At 34.3% G+C, this 23,680-nt stretch overlaps 1 protein-coding gene across 8 annotated transcripts in view; it reads left to right on the top strand.

The window, feature by feature from the left end:
- Positions 1 to 23,680, top strand: part of LOC133526667 (rap1 GTPase-activating protein 1) — a 413,034-nt gene that overhangs the window by 313,229 nt on the left and 76,125 nt on the right. Inside the window, exon 1 of one of the 8 annotated variants that reach the window (XM_061863372.1) lies at positions 19,038 to 19,376. The exons of the other annotated variants lie outside the window; for them this stretch is intronic. Within the exon in view, the coding sequence (XP_061719356.1) occupies positions 19,221 to 19,376 (156 nt within the window). The 5' untranslated portion in view covers positions 19,038 to 19,220. Of the gene's footprint in view, positions 1 to 19,037; positions 19,377 to 23,680 lie in introns of those variants that run through there. 8 annotated transcript variants of the gene reach the window in all.

Genomic DNA, 23,680 nt, shown 5'->3' with positions numbered 1-23,680 from the left:
GCTAAATTCCAACCACCCATTACTCAAAAGTTTTCACATTACGTTTCGGATTCAAAACAAAATTGCCACTTTCGATTATTCCGATACTCGTTCCACAGACGCAAATTCTTGCTCTTAACGAAATTGAAATCTTAATCCTTCTTTTTGCAAGGAAAGTTTGCGTATTTTTCATAAACTTTGTATATTTACTCCAGAAAGAAATCAGGGCGGACGATACTGATCCTCTCGGGCAATCTCGGCTCTGTTCGGCTCAGCATTGCCACGAGCAATTATTAAGGCTGGTATAGTTTCTATTTTCCTCCGTGAGCTTCTACGGATTATCGTCTTATCTATTGTTTAAAAACCGCAAAGGCGCGTGCCACTATGAAAAAATGGTCAAGCCGCATAGGTAGCGTTTATTGAATTACTACTCTATTGAGCACGGAATAAGATTCATTATGAACTAATACAGAATTCTAACAGAATAGCTGTCTGATCTCTATTGGTGCGTCTAAGGTAGGCGACTAAATGCTCTCAAACCAGCTTAACTTGTGACACTGCGATCCGAAACAAAGATACGTATTCGAAAACCTCGCTTGCACTGGTAATGCGAGCGCACGGCTAGCTAGCGCCAAGGAAGCAATGTTATGTTTCTCGAGGAGCAGGTAAAAAACAGGGCCGGATTTTCACACAAATATATTTGGGTGGTTTTACGAAATAACGCTAACCTCTCAGACTTCTAACAAACTGACACTGTTTGTATGGTTTGCTTGAAAGAGTTAGCGTGATTTGACTCTAAACGATATGCATACACTGATATGTATATGTTACTTATTTTTTTGTTGACTCATAATAATATAAATTTGTATAAATGTTTTACTAAATGTGTACTCTATTGTAAATAATATCTTTATTTTAGTGTACATAATTATAACATATAGGTCTATTTTAACATTAGTAGTACGGGATTGTTAAATGGATATACATATTTATTACTATTTTACCATTGTTTTATTGTTTATTTAAAATTAGCCTGTTTAAAGTTAAAAATTAGCAAACAACTGTTTAAACAGTTGATTATAAAAATGAGTATATCTCGTTATTATTGTAATTACACAAACCCATTCTGTTAGATGTGTACCTACTATTTAAATAGTGTTATGTTTTATCTCTTTAAATTAAAGAACGTAAAACCACCCAAATATATTTGTGTGAAAATCCGGCCCTGTTTTTTACCTGCTCCTCGAGAAACATAACATTGCTTCCTTGGCGCTAGCTAGCCGTGCGCTCGCATTACCAGTGCAAGCGAGGTCTTCGAATACGTATCTTTGTTTCGGATCGCAGTGTCACAAGTTAAGCTGGTTTGAGAGCGTTTAGTCGCCTACCTTAGACGCACCAATAGAGATCAGACAGCTATTCTGTTAGAATTCTGTATTAGTTCATAATGAATCTTATTCCGTGCTCAATAGAGTAGTAATTCAATAAACGCTACCTATGCGGCTTGACCATTTTTTCATAGTGGCACGCGCCTTTGCCGTTTTTAAACAATAGATAAGACGGAGGAAAATAGAAACTATACAAGTTGACGTAATGACGTTCCTTTGCTTGCAAAACCATAGATAAGATAATAACTTGAATTTTGACAACCCTAAATAGTCGAAAGGAATAGTGCCATACATTAAAAAGGGACAGCATGATTCGTTTCTGAATCGCTGTCAAAATTCGGTTTTGTATGAAGTTTCTTTTCTGTACGGTAGTACTATTATTCTGTGACTAAATATAGTATAACATTTATCGCGGGCGGTCGGAACAGAAGTTGCGCGATGATTTTCTAATCAAACGTACCTTGTTGAATTTAGGGACTAAAACTAGTCTGTAAATCATATTTTTACTTACTTAGTAAAGTGCCGAGTGAAGTGATACAAGAATCAATTTCATGCTGTCTGGCCTTCAACTAGTTTGTAGTCGACCATATTAATTTTTTACTAACCGCCCCCGTTAATTTGTAGACCTATATAGTGCGTGTCAGCCACGATGACGTGCAGATTTGTCAAATCTCACCTTTAATAACATGACATTACAAGACAAGGCACGCGTCTTCGTGAATGACACGATCTATAACGTTTCTTACCATACTTGTTCTCATTGTACATAACAAAAATTAATGAATTAATGTAGTAGATTACCGAATTACAAGTGTTCTATACCAGTTGCAACTGGGCAGGCACTCAGTGGTACAAGGGGTTGGATAACAATTACATGATGTAGTTTCTACTATTAATGAGTGAATTAACTACTACTTAAATGTACTTACTAAAATGTACTTACCTTAATGCCAATAAATTTTTTATTTATTATTTATAATTGCAAATTAACGCGGTGTTTACGAATTAGCTTGGAAGGTAAGCCAACACTAAATAAAAGAATCGTTGCCATAACTACCATTCCTGCTATTTTTGTTATTTTTTTAAATCTATAATTACCTTTGTAAGGTTTTAGAAGCCGATTAAACCTTTGTTTTAAGTATTTATTTCACTTAAATAATAATATTAACACATCCTGTTTACAGTGCCTCTATATGATTATTTTATATTAATTATTTCTTGTCAATGATGTCAGTATTTCAAGTTTTAATTAGTTACTAGCGATTATATGTCGTGGAAACCAATATTTATAACTATAGGTAACCTTATTTGATATATATTCTTGTTATATTTGTGTGATATATGTTTATAAGGTATGTTCCATCGTACCGTGAAATCTATTCCGCCAATTTTGCTGATTGAGATGCCGATCGATTTGTTTTTGTAGCTTAAGATGGCTAAGATTTCAATTTCAACCGACTTCTAAAAATAACTGTTGTTGGGATTAAGTTTATTTATTTATTTAATGTTCATACGTAATTACCTCATTATTTATATTTACACATACATATTCAAAATATGCATCTAAAATCTGTGGTCATGACATGACTAATTCTACCGAGCCAGGTAAAAACCTGTAAACGCAAAACGACTGACGCATCATAGATTGTTGTTGCAAGGTTAAAATCCTATGATAATACCTACATTATGTCTCGTTGACCCCTCGCGTGCCGTTGTCGCGAAGATTTGCTGATGAAATCAACAAATTAAAATGTGTAATCATGCAACTCAAGATAAATTCAGACCATAGTGTAATAAAAAAAAGATAATTGTCCTAAGACTAAGATAATAGCAGGTAATCAACTTTCATCAAGACGACGGTGACATAATACGGTTTCATTTCGATTGAATCTTTATCAAACAAGTTATCTATTGATGTGTTGATAAAAACAAACATATGCGTTATCAAACTGCTTCGGAAATAATTGAGTTGCATCAACTCTTTGAAAAAAAAAAAACTACATACCTATATGAAATATAAGCTAACGAAATGAACTCATACTTTCACGTGTGTGTCTGATCAGTACCCCTAGTGTAAATATTTTCGACAGCGAAACGTTACGCACGCGTTTGCGTTAAGTGTCATTTTGTATGAGATTTTTGACTTTCCAAAACGCCCCGCTTGGCGCGCTGTTCAAAAACCCATACAAAATGAGACTTAACGCAAACGCGTACGTCACGTTTCGCTATCGACAAAATTTACACTAGGGGCACTGGGGCCCATTTCTCGAACGGTAGGTATTAGACTAATATTATTAGTCCACGAACTGTCCAGTTGCATGGGTTACCATGGTAACACACTAATGTATGTTGCCATGGTAATGTTGGTAACCCATAGGGTTGACTGTTCTTGGACTAATAATATTAGTCTAATACCGTTCGAGAAATGGGCCCCTGAACTAACTGATATTATATCTTGAAATATGATATTAGCATAGAAGAAATAGTGGAAAGTTTTACTTAATTAGTTAAGAACACTTACCTCTTCGGTACCTATCGTGTAATATTGTTTTAACTCAATGTATAAGTACAGTCTGCTATGTATTAGTTTCTATCTGATATCACTTGATATCTGCTTATCCTGTTGCTTAACAGAAAATCATTAGTAAGATTATTCGCATCTCAAATTAGTCTCAATGAATTACATCGTAAACCTTATCGCAATTACTTTATACTTACTAGTTGTACTGTGCTGAATTCACTTCTTTGGCAACATATCGTCTTATCTACCTTTGGGCTTTATAGTAATACACGCCGTTATGCTTCCGAGTGTGCTGAGTTCTCAGTTTCACGCAGACCATATATCTTTGTTTGTAGATTTATTGCGCGCGGAAAGCACATTAACCCATTAAAGATTCGCCGACAACTTCGCAGAATCTGCGTTATATTTATATTGTCATTGTATTGCGCAATCACTGCTTCCATCCTCTCTTATTCCCGATTTCGAACTTCTGTACTTGACAAAGCCCCCGAATCTTAGATTAACAGAAAAATACTTAAACTAAAGACAGGTTATAATATGTTTATCGTTTTGTGCCATTCGCCGCTTAAATCATCGGTAATTTTAGACACTAAATCAGGGTGAAACTACGTCTGAATGTGAATATATAACTACCATTATGATGTTTAAACGAATATTAAACACGTTATACTGGAGGATTAATATTATGTTATAATCACGTTTTTTTCATTTAGTCTACTAGCGAGTTGTGGTTGATTTTATGATACTGGATATATTAGTGATCGACCGCAAGGTCGTTTTACTCCTATTCGACCTTAGATTGCCAAACATTACACAGACGGATTTTTCAAACTGGTATCTAACACAATCGAATGAATCAGATTTTAAATTTGTTCTCTCTACAGCTGTCATATAATACAAACTAAGTTATATCGAAGATCAAGGATAGGTAGCAGTACCTTCGCAACGCGTATATGCGGGTAGTAGGAACTTGGACGAAGTTCGTCTGCATCGTTAGCATGATCATCCGCTGATCTTGCCTTCTAACTTTGTATTTTTTAGTTCCGGTACTGTGTTTAGCTTTTTGCAAAATGAGATTCTTTAGTATAAATTTAGCTGCAGGTGTTGAAACATTTTCTGAATTGTCTCGGCTCTGTCGTCAAAACATAAGAAAATTCGAAGTACCTAATTTCAAATGTAATATTTTATTTTTTATTTAAATAAAATAGTATTTATACCGCATTATGTTACTGGCAGTTTGCTAACTGGGTCAATCGATGCACTACAATTTCGCCGACGCAGTGTAAGCGATGCAAGTTGGCATTTTGACAAGTATCCGCGGCATTTTGCTAGTGTCAACGCGGTCGCTGACTCGCGCTGTTTTTTCGTTTTGCGTCATTTAGGGTCGGCGCACACGCATCGTATGCGCTGGTTATGATTTACACGTGCTGCAGCTTTTATTACTGCACAAAAGAAATGGCAGTGGCAATTTTACACTTTGTAATATTTTATTGATGTAATTGCTTTTAAAACACCAAATCTTCAAGATGAAATTGGAGAGATACATTTATTAGGTTCATAATAATATACAGGAGTGCAGCAGCCGAAGTTTTTACGGTAGCGAGCAATCATTTATCGATTTTATTAGTCTCCACCCGCTTCTCTGTCCACGAAGTCGTTAAAGAATTTCAAAAGTCCTTAATGGGGTTCTACAGCATTTCAAGAACCTATATTCAATCAAATTTAACCTTTATAAAGCTGTTTATATATATGTACAGAGAGAGAACAAGGGATCCCGCTTTATGTCCGAGACGATCTTTAGCAGAAGAGTTATGTGACCAAGCCGGCCGGCAGCGCACGCGTTCTCAATAAGAATGGGGCCATGTTTTGCCTACACCACGAGATCAGATATATTTTGAAGTAGGTAAATCTGTTAGCCGGTAGTGTACACGTTGTATATTTTTGGTTAAGTACTTACAATAAATAGACCATGAAATAAACAGTAATTATTCTAATTATGAATGGCGATTGTTGCCATTAGGGGCAAAAGACATGTAATCTTATTAAATGTTTTGATTAGGTAAATAGAATTTAACACTACTTTAATTGCGTTTTCGTGAGCCATTCAGATATTGTGGGTTCAGATCCCGTGGCATAGCCGAACGGAATCTTCGATCACAGGTACCTAATTAAAGAAAAATAATTATTTTGACTAATTTAACTTATTGTTTTATATTTCTTGTGTATTATTATGTATCAACAATGGAATATTAGGAAGAAGAGCATAAATAAACTCTTAGTTAAGGAACAATAAATCGTGATTAGCTGACCATAAAATTATGACAAAGTCAAACCGTTTTTATTTCTGTAATTGTTTAATTACCTAAATGACTGTACAATTAGTCAATTGTATCGCAAAAAGTGAATACACGTAATAGAAACGTAACCTTTTTCTAAACGACGTGCTTATTATCTAAACCCTTTAAGGTTGACCACTAAACCGTAACACTTTGTGGTCACTTTCGATGTTGTGTGTCCAAAAACGTTAATGCAAGTAACGCAACTATTAGGCTAAGTGTACCATATAACAACACTGTCAGAGACGTGATTAATGTTAACGTAGAACAACACAAAATTACTCGTAATGTGGGCTAAGGTAACGTAACAGTTACGGATTTGAGTAATAACGAATACACCGCAGAGGAACCATAAGACCATTTGATATTATTGAAATCATATTTTGTATTATTTTTAGACATGAAAGTTGGGATTATTATTACAAACCGTTCAATAGCGTTTTTTCTAACGATAACTTTTCTTAAAACGCTTAAATTAACAATACCTTCCATTTCCTAACGTTAAATTCAGTAGTTAAATATTAATTGTTTGGATTTGTGAATATGAATATTTAAACCGAATTGAAAATCCTTTCCAGAAAACTTCGTACGAAATGAAAGCACTTTTAAATGTGAATTGTCGCGAATGAAGTTCCGTCCTGCCGCTAAAGTGGAACAAATTCATTTCTACGCTTGTAGAACACAGCGCATCCCCATTGTGACACTCGTGATTGGGTAAAATGGGAACTTTACCACAAACAGTTCTTTTTAAAAGGTTTTGTTTATCACGTTTCACTTAACGGTCGCTAATGGTGTTTTTAAACTGACCTATCGATATCTCACGTCAGTCATACCTCAAAAAATATGTCACGCCACTATGTGTATTCTAAAACTATTTTTAACAAAAAGTGTTATCTAAAGAAATGAGAAAAAATGTAAACTTTTTTTTTTGTTTACCACTCATTCCGTAAATGTGGCCACCATTTACGCTCGAATGCTTTTCGCTTCATTAATTAAAAACGATATAACTCTTCGGAAGAGAAGATTCCGTTTCCATTTCAGTTTGATAATGTAAAAGCATTTTACATATGTACGAATCCTTGGTTACCAAGATTTAAACTTGCAAATTGCCCAGGTAAATCCTGGTTCGATATACGCGTGGTACTTATTTCCATTTAATTGACCTCATGAGACAACATGCATGTCCAGCTTGCTACCTTAAGTATGCCGTGCACGCCCTACTCTGAAAACATGCTCTGATATTCGCCGTCACGATTTTCGTGCCCGCACTCCCGTGTTAAGGAATTACAAGACAAGACAACGATTAGCATTGCATCAGCGTATTTGATTCAAACGAATGTTATCGCATTGAGATGCAAAGAGTCTATATGGTTATTGATAATTTTATAATAGATAGCAATCATCGCTTTCATTCAGAATAATGACGCCCTTGACAAATCAAACTTTTTCAAGTAAGCTTTTAACAGACAAGTCCGCACTATTGATTTTGTCCCATCACCTACCATTCAGTTGGCGCTTTACTTACAGACCAACTCTACTTACGGATTACCGAACCGGTAACCGAGGAACGTGTTTATATTTTACCAAACGTCTGCCTAAACTTGTGTTAATGTACCTACTTTTATATAGACTTCCTCCATCTACGTGCCATTACAATTGTAAGAAATGTCGCGGGCAGATGGTAATATTAAACATACGTAAAACAAAAAGCTGTTTTTGGTTCTGCTATCCCATATTAAACTCCACCGTAAAAAAAAATTGCATCAATATTATAAGAATCTGCCATGAGCTAGCAACCTATTGACACTGACATCTTAAAGTTTAGAATGGTGTTTGAACTTGGAAATCGCTTGGAGTGAAATTTTAAACTAAAAGCAATACAAGTTTTAGATCTCCAATTCGCTAAGTCTTTTGTACTGTCACAAAGCGACGCTTTCCGAGGGTATTAGACAACTTTTGACGTTCCCTGATTGTTGCAAAAGTTTCCCTTCGAAGATAACTTTGGTAATGCCCCAACGAAATGTAGGCAATTAGGAAGCATTTGTTTTTACGATTTGTACTACTCTTCTTGAGGTGGAAAGATAAAGAATATTAATTTTATTGGTTTTTATATTGAATTCCATTAACATTTTGACTATGTAGGTATTCGTAACAGATTTTAATGGTGTGTTTGATTCAAGTTTTAACATTGTATTCAACTGTGATTAAATTGTCATTCCGATACATAAATACAATACAACATTATTATTATTATTATGGACAAATTGAATGAGATTTTCTACCGTATTAATGATACGCAATATTGTTAACAGTTATGTAATGATATAACAAGCCTTTGAGAATATAATTGGTTCCAATTAAAAATTCAGCTGTATGTGTGTTTTATTATTTTCACACAATACGTGGTGCAATGTATGTTTTGGAACGGATTGCTTGCGGCGACAGTGTGGGCGTTGCATGATATTCGTATTCAATTTTATATTGTTTTTTTTGAAAACGTACCCAATTAATGTCTGTATTTTATTCGTGTGCAGTCGGCATTCAATTTTACGAAATATCCGTAGTGTACAGTCCAATGTTATGGTAACCGGGGTATCTCATGTATTGCAGTCTCGGGTACTTTGAATGGTTCAATAACTTTCCTTCATTAAAGCCTTTTTAACGGGTACTTTATCGCCTCAATAGTAATTAATAACCGTTGAAACATGCTACGTAATGAACATTTTAACGCTAGAAAGCATACATTAATTATTTATTTGTCCAGTGAAATGATGATTAATATCGCATTAAATTAAATACTTGCAGTCTTTAATCCGTCCAGTACTTAATTATAATCATGTTTTTCTCTAATTATTTTGTAAAATTACTTGTCTGTTTAAATAAAACAGCAGCGTAAGGTACGGTTGTTGATATATTTCCTCATAAAGTTTTCCTTACGCGCGGAATATTGTAAAACTGCGTTTTCACACTGGCCATTACTGTCACACCTCACACCTGTACATGCCAGCCCACTTTCCAATGTGAAACTAAAATGCTTTTTATTCTCTATCCACTATCTTAGTCATGCAAAACTAATTACGGAATACGCTAATGACGAGTGCCGTGTTGTGAAAACTATCGTGGGATAGTAAAAATTATCTTTTCAATTCATCTTATACAGCACACACACACGGTCATATGATGTGGATATATAAACATTAAACAAGTCATAAGTAGTGACATGGTACATACTAGTTATGTACAGAATGTAGCATTAGTTTATGAGACTGCTAGTTTAACAGTCCAGACGCGGTTTATTTATTTAGTATAAATTTTATTTTGACACTTGGAGAGACTACACCTCCAAATTTTATTAGTATTAGTACTCTGATATTGGGGACCTTTTACATCTCCAAATTTAATGTGTTTTTAACCATAGAGACTATACATCTCTATTGTATTGTAGTAATTATTTATTTTAAGATTATTATAATGTAATGTTTACCCAGGTATTGGCTGTTGTATTTATAAATGTTGTTATGTATTTTTCATGTCACTACATGATGTTACTATAAATGTTGTATTGACTTGTAAAAGAGCCCTTGAGGCCTACTTGCAGAATAAATTTTTGAATTTTTAAAGAAATCTGTGGAATGGTAATGAAACCACTTGTCCGTAGATGTTTGTAGAGATTTACAATTTCTTTTCTTGTTTAACATTAAAACACTCAATGAAATGGGACTGTTTCTTTTGAATTAACAACTCATAAAATTGTGGTTTTTGTGATATATTTAATACATTTCCGCCAACGACATTGCCGAAATAGCGCTTATCTTGGCCCTTAAAGCACGTCTCCATACATAAAATTACCGTTTACTTTTAAACTGCTCAGATAAAGCTGGAGATTATACCTTAACCTTTAATGTGGATTTTTTTTACCTAATACCTAATAGTAAAATCCTTTATTGTATTTAGGAATCATTGACTTTTCATGTTGACTTGCTAAATTTAACTGAGGCAGTAGTAAAATAATTTGGTTAGCGATTTATACATCTTATACACCGTGTTTTTTTTGATTTGCGTTAATTTCGAGGGTGCATTCCTGAGCTTAAATTAAGTAACTTTCTCAAAGATACCGATATTCTAACTAACTCCATTTCGGGGATAATCAATCATAAATTTTTATATTATAAGGCCCTTACGAGCGTGTACACTCGCCTTAGGGCCGGTTTACTTATTGATTAGTGTTTAGTGCGAGTTCATACATTTGCTACTAAATGTACGTACTATCTCGGACGATCGATGTTAGAAATGACATTGATATATCACAGTTTTCAATTGTTTGCTTAAATTAAATGTAATGCCCGTGTTACAACAACGCAATATGCAACATTTAGTTACTTTTTATAAAAATAAAAATAGTAAAAAAACAACAAAAAAAATTTTTTTTTTTTGAAAATTAACTATGCCATTTAGTTTCCTTAAACGTACTTACCGAAACCCCGGAGTTAACGCAATTGAATAAAAACACGGTGTATATCTTCCATACTATCTAAATGAAGCAATTTGGTTATCCTCCATTTGATTAAGCCATTTCTACACATACCACATGCATTAAAATGGGAGATCGATACACATTCGATCCACTATTACCTACAGTTAATAACTTATTCAAGCCCTTATTCATTACCATTTGTACAACTAAGACGTGTTTGAATATATATGACATGTATTATTAGTTAATAGTTTTCATCAAGCAGTATCTATTGAAAACAATTATACGAAAATGGGAAGAAATTATGAATATTATTACATATTCTGAATTCCAATGATGTTTTATTTTATTTTATTACCTATGTAATCTTAATTGTATGATGTGTAAAAATGTATATGGAAATCATTTTCTGGATTAAATTAATTTCATTCATTCATTCTAGTCATTATGATTTTAAAGAACGTGGTATAAAAAGTATAATGGCTACTGTGTTATAAATATTTGAACGGGTCTTATGTAAAATTTAAGGTAGCATTTCTATGTGTGCGTAAGCCGATCTTCCAGCTTTCATTTAGAGATTTGCTTGACCATATTTATGTTTATCTACCAGAAATTAAACCATTGACTTATTTCGTGACATTTGAAACCGACTGTTAAAGTTACCCCTAACCTCCCCTTCAATTCCTACATACCTACATATGATCGTTCGGGTAGACGTCAGATACTAGCACGGTGGATGCACTTGCTTAGTCAGCTAATGCTAATAAAACCGCTAGGGTGCGCACCGGTGCGTGGCGGGGAAGAAATCAAGGCGAAATGTCGGCTCTAACGACAAAAAGTGTCGGTAAAAATGCACTTGCTCTTTCGAAATAGGTGGGTAAGTATAGGATTGAATACGGCGATCCATTGGCTTAATTTTATTGTTTTTATTTGCAAATCAGCCCATGCAAGGTGTTATCCAGTAGGATATTACCTTTGATGGGCTTATTGGATGGTTCCATTGCTTTTTAGTTTAAATTTTTATTTTGAAAATGTTCGTCCTCATTGCGTATTTAATATAATAAATGTGGTCAAGACATTTTTCTTAATAATGACATTAACAGTTATTTTGTTTTATTCCAGTCAGTTAGTGACAGTCAATATGACTGTAAGTACTTATACTTACTGACAGTGTTTGGTCGCCAATAGTGTTATTATGGGAAAGTCTGCAAACTTCCAGTTTATTAAATAGCGCGTCGTTTCTTCAAAATGTAATATTAAGTCACCGTAAAAAATTGCCTAAATATTATAATCCCAACTTCAAAGTAACGAAAACAAATTTAATAAAACAGGCGGCGAGGAACACTTTCGTTATCCATCACGATAGAAGCCTGTGCGGTGTTTACTGAAACTTCACTTTGGAGTAGTTTACATGGTCCTAAAATATAGTTTATTTTGAAGAATGCACTTGGAGCGACGATAAAAAGTTTAAAAGTGCTGTTTTGGTCATATTTTAAATTTATAGGATGTTTGAAAAAGAAATAACGGGAAGACTTAATACGACCGAAAAAAATTATTATAGATTCTAGGAAAAAAATGAAAACTTATTTTTTCAATCGTTGTGTGAAAATCATTTATAGAATATTTTCAAAGATTTGGTTCATGCAGCTGTCCAACTACTCGCAGGTTTTACGAACACCTACCTTCCGAGTGACTTGAAAAAAATGTATATATCCATTACACATACATACATGCCATAAAATATGTATACCTACGCTTTTTTAATGAAAATATGTTACGATGAAAACTATTCACAATTTCATTTTTAGGCTTATCATCTAACCCAGGGTTCATTTGTTTGTTACAGGTATTAGTGACTGCTTGCTCGACCTCAATATACATATGTAGTTGGAGCCACACAAGGTATGAAGTAAATAAAAATAAAATAAATCAAAATATTTTAAAGCTTTTCTATATCGTTCGTTTTCATACCTCATGTAATAAATTAGCAAATGTACAAAGCCTTAAAATTAATAAATTGAATACTGTTTTTTTTTTTTAAGAAATGTTTTGTAGAAAACTGAAACTAAATTAAGGTAGTAATTTAATAATTTCTGTAACACGGTCACTACATCACGCGAACTGACGTGCCACCGTCTTCCATAATTCTGTACAAAATTACTCACATCAAGATATTGCCAAGTTAATTTCATAATAGCCATAGAGTTTCTATTAGAATAATTTGTATCTTCCGTGCAAAATTATGAAACTTTTCTAAAATATGATTTATATTTTATTATTTTCTTAACACTTTTAATTTTAGGAATCTGCGTTAAAGTTATAAAATAGGCACTAAAAAAATTGCAATAAGTATGCAATTCTTCTTTTACACCTTAAAGCGTTATAGTTTAAATAAAATTTATATTAAGTTCAAGTATTAAAGTTGAATTGGCTAAATACATCTAAAATTATGTTTTTATTTCTCTTTGATAACATAAAAAACGATATCTGTTCGTGCGTGAAAAAATCATTAATGGAACCCAGAATGATTATTTTCAATAAAAATGAAAAAGCCAAATCACGCCACTCATTAATCCTTATCATTCCATACATTGCATAAACGCGTGTAGAAAGAAATGACCAGTAATAATGTTTCGATTATAAAAGCACGTGTTGTGAACCTGCATGTACTTTGTAGTTAATATATGTAAGAAATTCTTGAACTAACTCACGCAAGCTAGGTGAAGGTCGCTTAGCGTCAGTGGTAATTAAACTAGGTTTTTTGTTTTACTTGATCCTGAGCTTCTAATTGATGAGGATGTTGCTGTACAAAGACGCAAAACCTGAACGCGAATAACACTAATCCTGCTGTTGATTAATTGAATGTTGTTAAAACTTATAGTTGAGTGATGTGACTTTAGTCCCCAAAACTAGGTATAACTGGGTTGAGTACCCGCTCAGGTCTTTTCTAACCTTAAGTATTGCTAAGAAAAGTATACCTAATTGTATTAGCCCACTTACCTAGATTTGCTACTTCGGTCTCTCCATTTCACTACTTGCCTTTAGGTACTACTGTTAAGTACGACGTGATTAATTTGAGTTATATTATTAAAAAAAAATTCACTGTGTCTATACTCGTAAGTGATCATGGTATTTAGAGACCATCGTTAGCGCTTGGTAAAGTAGGGATCAAATGTCAGTACATCAATTCCACTAAGGCTAATAATCTATCATCGTAGAAAGATAATTTACTATTCGAAACGACCGACGTAGAAAGTGACCATCAATGACCTGTCACCGGAAAACAATCAACAATTCAATCGTTTTGCGTCAGAATAGGTGCAAAACGTGCTTTTATAACGCAGAGACAAATATAACATTTCACTTTTACAAAGGGCTTAAAAGAGCGATAAATAAATTTCGCTAAAAGGGCTCATTCCCAGCGGGCCGACATTGTTTCGATGCTTTACGGTGACAGTCTTAATTCTACGGGCGCTTGTGTACAATCCGGCTATATTTTACGAAGTCAGGTGATATTCATGACAATCATGACATATATATATATATATGGAACGTTAATTAACGGTAACTATGTATGCCAATATTTTATTATTTACTCACAACGGTTGTCCATTTTTACTGTTAGGGTTTATAAGGGTTACAAGTCAGTTTTGGTTGCTTATGCTAGATATCACTTTTTATTATTTGCTGAATCAGATCTTATCCGCATCATCACCCATTTTTGTCTTTTAAGCCATACACTAGCGTACCTTCTTCAAAGATTCGGTGTTTAAAATACCTCTTTAAACTGTGCCTGTTAAACAGTCTGGTCCAGAAATGTCTCCATCCCATTATAACGTCAAGATTCTTGATAGGTGACGATGATTCGATCTGACGCTCGAGCTCGCGATAAACGTGTTACATTTTCTAAGTTTTCACTCTGCATTATGTACTGAGTCTGAGCCGTTAAAGCGAAAGTGTAGATTATTAGAAAGTAGACTAAAGTATAGCTATCGTATCTAAAGCACGGATAATGACGCGTAATGTTCAATGTTATACCGAACTTACGCGAGAATCTGAATGAAAGTGAACGCATGATTCACGTTTAATTGTCTGGAAGTTATTACGTCGAAATTCGTGATGTCCAACATCGAGCTGATTATGTCTTAAGATGACACAAGACAGACATGGATAATAAAATGTGACACAAATTACATAGGTGTTTGTTTATGCGTAAGAAATTTTAAATTGCAACAAAATAATTTATTGAAGTTAAATTCAGTAAAGCCTGTTATCTGGAATATTTTAAAACGTTTTATTCAAATCATTTTTCCGGAAGGATGGTTTTGGGTTTCTGCAGGCTATGCCTTTTGTCCTTCGGTAGACATTCACTGAAGCATTGCATCTTTTGTGCGAATAGCGCGTATCTCGCAGAATGCAATAAAGTGAGGCTGACTTTTATACATATTTTCCTGAATTCATAGAGAAAACAAAATATTCACAATACACTAAAAACAATAAATGACGGGTTAAGACCAAATGGCATTCTTAACATATCTGTATAGACAGATATGTTAAGGAATGTGGTGTAAGTATGCTGATGCTCAAGTTCAGACACAACCTTTACAACATTTTTATCCTCATACCTACAATGGTTAAGCAGTGGATGAGTGTTCAAGCATGACATAAGAAATTGATATCAATACGAATAAGTAACTGTAATGATAATGTATCTGTACGGTAATAGCGTAATCATATCAAGAAAGATGTCGGTCGTCAGACATGCTCTGTTTACAATATCTTCATCCGTCTTACAAGTATTCAAAGTTTTAGCTTATCTGTCTGTCGACTGATTTAATTTATAAGGACGAACCACACCAGCTATCATTCTTCCATTACTTTTACATGTATTCATCTTGATCACGCATAAACTAAACATTGAGATGTTCTATCCAATTCTTGTAGTTTGCCGGACGCGTGCCCCTTATAAATATGTATAAGACAAGCAAGATGTGAAGTCAGACGGACGCCGCGATTTGTTTGCTATAACAGCTGACCCTTGTCAGCAAATGGCGTCCCAGGAAATACAGATGGCGCTCAGTTCAATTTTTTTACACATCAGGCTTGTACCCAAACATAAATTCTGAGACCCTAGTTAGGTCTCTGGAGGTGTGTTTACGAAAGGCGAGAAGCTTATTAATATTTATGAGGTAAGACAAAAGAAGGAACGGACCTGCGGTCTAGCTATTTATAGGCGTTGTGACAGTTCGGAAAACCCGGGGGATTGAATTGTTGAAATATTACGAGGAAAATTGAAATATGCCTTAGTATTCATTAACAATTGTCCAGTTTTCTAAAATAACTTGGTTATTTATTTTGAACATAATATTTACCAGATTTTATTAGAAATAATTGGTAAATGACGTGTCACAAATTTTAGGTTAGTACTCTTGACACGAGCGGTAAACCTGAACGTTGTGCCAGACTTTAGATGTATGCAACATAAATTATAAGACTTAGCGATAAGCACAATGTACCTGACATGTAAAATTTTATTTTATCAATCAAGTATTGAATTGAATTAGATTAACACAGATGTTTGCATTTATGAAATTAAAAATAAAGGGGTAAAATTTAAGATGGACTCAGTTTCAATAAAGTTAATTATGCAATTCGCGTGACTTGAGTGGGAATGTTAATCTTGTTTTTAAATCAGGTCAGATCAAAATACTGACCTATATTTGAGGATCGATCATTACCATAAACCGCTGAATCCTCTCGAATTCCCTTTCCTTATATATATGTAAGGTCTAAAAATTAGAGAAGCACCTCACGCACGCCGGTGTAATATTTCAGGGGTCAGAACACGAGCGTAAACATCGCACGATATTGAGGTGCTGTCTGCCAAGACTAGTGCGAATTCATTTAGGAGATATGTAATATCTAACCTACCAATATCAGGCTCTTAGTTCATGAACATAATTAATATCTTGTAAACTGACAATTTGTTGTACATTTACGAGTATAAGTCGATAAGTAATAACGCGCCTTTATTTGTTGACCCAGGTGCACTTACTTTACTTTTAGATGTACTTGTAGATATACGAAATATAATTAACGTTAGCAATTGTCATGCTGCCAGAGGTCGGGACAAGTGTTGTCAGTACGATGACTTGAAATCGTAGACAAGCGTGAAAATCGTGATATTAATCGAGTATCGCTCTTTTGCCAAGATTATTGAAGCAGAACTTATTGTGAAGTAATCTCTGGGCACGGTTCGGTATCTAGAAAATAAAGGCGAAGTAAAAGTCTTCCCAGACAATTCAACTTCATTTTTTTTTCTAATTTTTGTGCCCTTTTGTAATACATATTTTTCTACAAAATACTTTATGCATCTTTATAATGCAAGTTGAGTAAAATAGCTCAGTTTTCTTACGGCAAGTTTTCCGATACAATTAAAAAACTAATAAAACATGCTTAGACGTTGGACAAAGAGTGCGGTTGAGCGTTCGCTAATACCATTCCCTCCTGTCTCCATTTTACCGGAACTGTAAAGAACATAAGTGCAATGTAGCCAACTTCACGGCCATAAGGGCTTCCGCTCTGCAAACTTTTCAATCGGACCACTTTGCCGAGGAGCAACTTTATCCTTTGAGTCTTTGTACTCGCCCCTATTTTGGTAACCAAATTCAACGAAACATAGTATGGTTTTACAAAGCTTTGACCCATAGAAGCAATATTTGTTATTGTACAATTATATTTATAATGAGACTTTGTAGAGTCAGACCAAGACAAGTCTGCAACGATTTTGATAACACACGCAATGCAAGTATTATTTTAAACTTCAAACTTCTATAACATTATGACGTATAAATAACACTTGCACTGCGTGTGCTATCAAAATCCTTGCAGACTTGTCTTGTTCTTACTCTATTTATTAGAACTGTTGACTTGGTAACTTTTCTTTAGTGTATGAAATCTTCTTCAGTTTATTATTGTGACTGTTAGTCATTTTTTGTATTTATTAAATATTCGATCAAGTCTACTTTGATTTCTGGACATAATCAAATCTGGCTTTTGATTTAATAATCTTTCAAGGATGAAACTTTTAAGAGGCGTGAAATTTCGGAAACTTTGTTAATTCTTCGCAGCCGCTATGTAATTCAGCCACGAAACTCCCATATGGATGTTGCTAATATAATATTCAGCGAGCTACCTCAAGTTCGATCTATTACTCAGGAACCCGTGGGGACTGTAATTTAGGTGAAAATAATGAAACGGTGTAACTTTCGTAAATATATTCAGCGATCCTGCTTGACGCAATTGTGTAGTATGAATTTTAAAGGTTCTCCTTGATTCTATAGATAAAATTATGTTATCTTTCGTTACTTTTTGACGGAATAACATAGTTTTTATGACAACTTTTGTATGATCCATCTGTTCTGAATCAAAATTAGAGGTCACTGGCATTGTAATTGAAGTTGCACAAACCCTTGGTATTCAATGTTTACTCTTTACGTTCGAATTTAGGTTAGCAGCCATGAATCGCTTCCCTGTTTACACATACTACAGATATTTTCCGGCTACAAATTTTCTTCTTCAACCAAACACTTAGGTTTATTTTTTGCCCTCGCTCGGGCACTCTCCGGGAGGTCATTCCGCATTACTTTGTTGTTTGTTTTTTAACGCTGAACATTAGTCTTTTGTTTCAAATAACCTCGTGGTCTCGGACTTTTCCCCTATTCATTAACTTTCCTTGCGGAGACAAGTGGAAATCCGTGTGTAGACTTTGCTTTGCTTTTAAATTCGAGACGGCTAACTAAACTCAAGCAATTTTGAGCTTTGTACCGATATAATTGTGTTCTATTTTTATATCCTTCCCGGTTTTACTTAAACCTTTTAATTTTAGTTAGATGTCGGGAATGTTTAGATACTTTAGATTAGATAGATAATGAGTGTGGGGTTCCCTTTGCATTTCATTTATATAAACTTATTTAGATCAGTGGGATATTTCTAGAGTTTCGTTGCTTTGTATTTATTTTTGCTGCGTTATTTAAAACGACCTAATTTCGCTGTTACTAAATATCAAATTTCTCACTGTTCTGTTGATGCTTATCGCGTTTTCACGATTGTGCAGTTATTCTGTTATTACTCAAATCACTAAAATATAGATCAAATACCTATAAGAAACAATAGTGTTGAAAACTTTAATTTGATCACTTAGGTAATATTATTTAATATCGACATAAAAAAATCCAAAAAAAAACCTAATGTAGTTAAATTCTTAAGTAAATTTAGCTCCTTGACACCGTAGTTCAGCAATAAATATGTAAATTTCCTGTTATCATCACCTCTTTTCCTGTTGGTATATCTGCTTTGGCAGCTGGCGAGCGAGCACATTGCTGTTTTCAGCCCATCATTTCCTTTTGACTAACCGACCTGAACACACGTATGGCAATGTATTATTTTTATTGATAACAACAGTGTAGTGCATTGATAAGCTAGTGATGGTGGTTGATTGAGCGGGCCGGACGTTTGGCGCTGAAATGGACGGAGGGAATTATCCACGGAGGCAGTCCTTGCCGACGATTGTCGAGGGTATAATGAAGAAGTTACAGAAGAAGAAAAGGAATTCAACTACTTCATCTACTGATTCCCCTCTTTCACCTCCTTTATCAGGAAGTTCAGGTTCGAAAGAAGATGTAAGTTTATTTTTATTTTATTAATTTTCCATAACTGGTTGAATGTTTCTATTATATTCTTTTTTCATTTTGATTAAATGGAAAAGTGTGATAGTACCGTTCGTAGTAGTAAAATGACGCGCAAAAACAGTGTCCGCGCGCCCTTGATTTTGATCGAATCTTATCTGTGGACTAACTGATAACAGCATTTATTTTGGTTGGGATTGAGTGATCTGATCGGACAATCCCTCCGTTCGGGTTCTTCCTTATTCTAATCTTGTCGTGTGTGTACCTTTACCATGAGCAACATCCTTAAAAAAACATTTATTACAGAAAACAGGTTCCATAATATGGTTAGTAACCATTAACAGCTATCGAATTTTTGTAAAAAATATTCGTAAACATTTTAATACTTATTAATGTATAACTGTTCTGTTCCTTTACACAATTGAAATAAGATTCATTCGATAACTTTGTTGTTTGTACAGATACATGTGACATGTAGCACTTAAAAATAAGAATTTCTGACTTTAGAACTAATAATTGTAAAACACTTTGTTTTTCCTAGATAAATCACGGATATACAGTTTAGTAACAAAATATAGCTTAATTTTATAGGAGCAGCTTCACTTAGTGCCGTGTATGGATCGTATCTTTCACGACGGCGCGGTCCTTGACTCGTATTGTCATGTTATTAAAGGTTAGGTTTGACAAATCTGCGCGTCATCGTGGATGGCACGAACTATACGTAATAACATTCTAGGGTTGACGACGCATTTTCCTCAAATAACGAATATGTTTTCGCAGGCAAAATGTAGGTACGGAGTTTTTTAATAAGTGCGTGAGAACCCAGTGGAAACTGGTTACAATTGCGTGCCTTATCGCTCTTTGAGTGCATTTTTACGGCAATGTAATTAACGCGTACCGTAACTTAGGTGTGAAATTTCCAATTTCACTTACAAGTGAAAATATTAGTATTTTCTTTTTTACCCGTCCTAAATGAATATAGGCCGTTTAAAATTCTAACATTTAAATCTTTCGCATTTTGAACACGTATTAAAACATACCGGGTCCGGCTCTATCTCGACCTGGGGCCTGCCTCTAAATGCCTGAAATAAAGATAACAATATGAATTCACAACAAAAATATGAAAATTACGATGAAATTCTGTCTCCTCTTATTTATTAAACTCTTAAAAACTAAGGGCACTCTCAATCCTCGTTGGTCCGATTTGGATAATATAATTATGTGCCTAAATATTGTAAATATTAATAGGATACCTAAGTATTCTTTAGTACACCTGCGGAATAAATAAAGTATGAATTTGACGTCAATGAAATCTGACCGCATATGGAAATATATTTAGGTATGGTAACAATGCCTATTCGGAACACAGGAAATCCCCTCACCTCTGAAAACCATAAGCCCTGAAGGATTTAATTTTCACCATGCATACAATATAAGAGGCCTGTGATTCAGCTACATAACAATTATTATTTTTTATCCTATTGTTCCAGGTCCAAACTCGATATAAGTATAAAAAAACACAATGTAGAATACCTACGTATTCAACTGCAAGTTACAACTTGAACGTTTGAAATTGTAATATGTCGAACGCGCCTTTTATGTACTAGCAGAATTCGCCTGCACCCGTATCTACAGTTCATCTTAGTTCTCCTGACAAGGATCAGTGCTTCGCTCCTTTCATCTAAGTCTGACGCTATAACCATTTTAATAGGCGTGTGTAGTAGATAGTACCAAGGTGCGATCGATAAGAGCTGACAAAACGGGGAGTTCATCGGGCTGATATGGTTCAAGTGGTACAAGGTTGTATGACCTTCGTTTTATACGATAAAAGGAACTTTCTTGCCCGTTTATGGCAACGATTACTGGTAGCTAGGTAGAAAGAAGTGTACGTGATGTAAGAAGATATGTACAGTGAGCACCAACTTGTTATCGCATAATGTTGATTATGTTATTTAATATTCTGTTTCTCATTAATACATCCAAAAGCTAATTTCGCACGACACGACCATATGGCCCGTCAAAAGGTATGTTTTGTATTTGGTTGCTATAACGACAGTTGCGCGCGCAGGTGTTTCGACAGCTGTTCTGCCCAACAGTCCCAACTGACAGTCAAAATTGTACAAATTCTGCGTGGGTGCCCTGGCAAAGCTTAATGAATAAACTACCTGTCTCTTTCTACACTGTATAGGTATAACGGGAAAAAGAAATAATAGTAATAAACGCGATTGCGTCACAGCTTCAGGGTTTAAAGTAACAAAAATAATAATTATTATTCCGGATTATATAAATCATTTCAGCCAATTAAGGACGCAATATATAGTTAAGTCCGTAGGTAATTTAATTACCGACAATACTTTAGAATAATAATAATGATATTACGTTTCGATTTTAGTGGGTCGCAACGCTAAGTAAATAAATATATTCCTTAATGATGTTTTGCTCAATTAGCTATTGATTACTTCATATTTGTCTTGCAGATTTATTTTACCTTATTTATTTCCGGAAAATACATGATTTATTTATTATTAATGCTACCTGCATGTAATCACGTACCTATGTAAAATCGAAAAAATTGATTCTTTAGCAGTTTACGGTTCACTTTACATTGGACAGTTCTTAACATAAGTATGTAGAACCAAACTTACTAGAACCGCAATTTTCTAAATAATTTATATCCTCGACCTTACCTATTATACATGCTATGAAAAATAGAGCGATAGGATTGTTAGATTATAAATTTCTCTTCGAAAAAAAAAATTAAATGCATTGCGCTAGGATCCTCAGGCCTCAACACAAAATCATTGATTTATTTAGAATTTCCTTTTGCGATAAACGCACCACCTGGTCGTTCTTACTATTCAATTAATTCAATTGTCCAATAATATTGGCCTATTGCTTGCTAAATTGGCCTTTATGATAATGACACATATAATAGGTCAGCCAAAGGCCAAACTGTTGTCTGTCCATTATTCACGATACTGAACCAATTTTACCATCAATATCTGCCTCAACAATCATATTTCATAGCCCACTTACTTGGCTTTGTTTTTGACGATGAAGTTTTACCGTTTGACTTTGTAACGCAATATGAACACGAGTTAAATATTGCTTTGTGGAAACCTCCACTGACTGAATATAAATCACTTACAAGTAATTCAAATAGCGATACCTCGTTTTTTGATTATTAGACATGTTTAAACTTTATTTATGGTATTAGTAACCCAACAAAAATATGAACATAGCTGGATAACATTTTTTTATTTGTATCTGATGGGTCTTATATTCATACGTACATAGGTACGTATCAGAAAACCGAAGTGCATGTGCATTCGGCCTATTGCATATTTTTATGACGACCATGTCCCGTACGGATAAAAAATAGATTAGGAGTCTTGTGACATCAACTGTTGTTTGCACCTTGTCATCTATTTGTGTCAATAACTCTTCGTTAATATTGACATCGCGTGCGTATACGCTTATAACAACCTAAAAACGAAGATGCGTTCGTGTCGATAATTGTGTCTCGGACTCAAAATTGGCCGTTTTTGTTGATCTTTTTAACATTTAATGGTTTTGATCGTAAGAGATCCATTGTGTTTGTTTTAGTTATGACGTGAGAAACGCAAGTATGGTAAACGCTTAATTTACTCACTTAATGTTATTTAATCTGCCTATTAAGGTGAATTACAATCGAATTAAATACTTTGTAATGCTTAATTGCATGCAATATGCATTTTACACGATGCAACCTAGGTAAATGAAACCTCAATGGGCAAAATTTTTGTTATAATGTTTATTTAACCCAATATTCCTAATATTCAGAATCAAGAAAAGTTTTTATTCACAGAGGCAACACATACTTTTTTTTCCTATAGATGACAGTAATGGTTAATATGTACAAAATATACAACCCGTCGTATTGTATCTCAGATTATATGAATTTGTTTGATTGTATGAAATTACTTTCTGCTCTCGTTATTAACCTCCTCGTTCGTTCCTATTTATTATGAATCTCCTTATCAGGAAAAACTTTATATATTTATCCACAACACGACGGCCAGAAATGAACAAGTAGCAAATTAGGCCACTATTACAATCAACACTCAACCTAATCGGCATGCAAATTGACGTATGGTAATCGCACCCTTATTACAATGTACCTACAATGGTGTCGAAGACATTAATGGACACATTAATGCAACAATGCACCAGGAACTTTGCTAACTATTGTTCGACACCACACATGACGAATCACGCAAGGCGATGGAGGACATTTTGATCTATTATAGTAATATTAA

Source organism: Cydia pomonella, chromosome 16, assembly GCF_033807575.1.
Source record: "Cydia pomonella isolate Wapato2018A chromosome 16, ilCydPomo1, whole genome shotgun sequence".
Lineage (NCBI taxonomy): Eukaryota > Metazoa > Arthropoda > Insecta > Lepidoptera > Tortricidae > Cydia > Cydia pomonella.
Note: the sequence above shows the minus strand (reverse complement) of the source record. Positions and strands in the feature narration are given on the sequence as shown.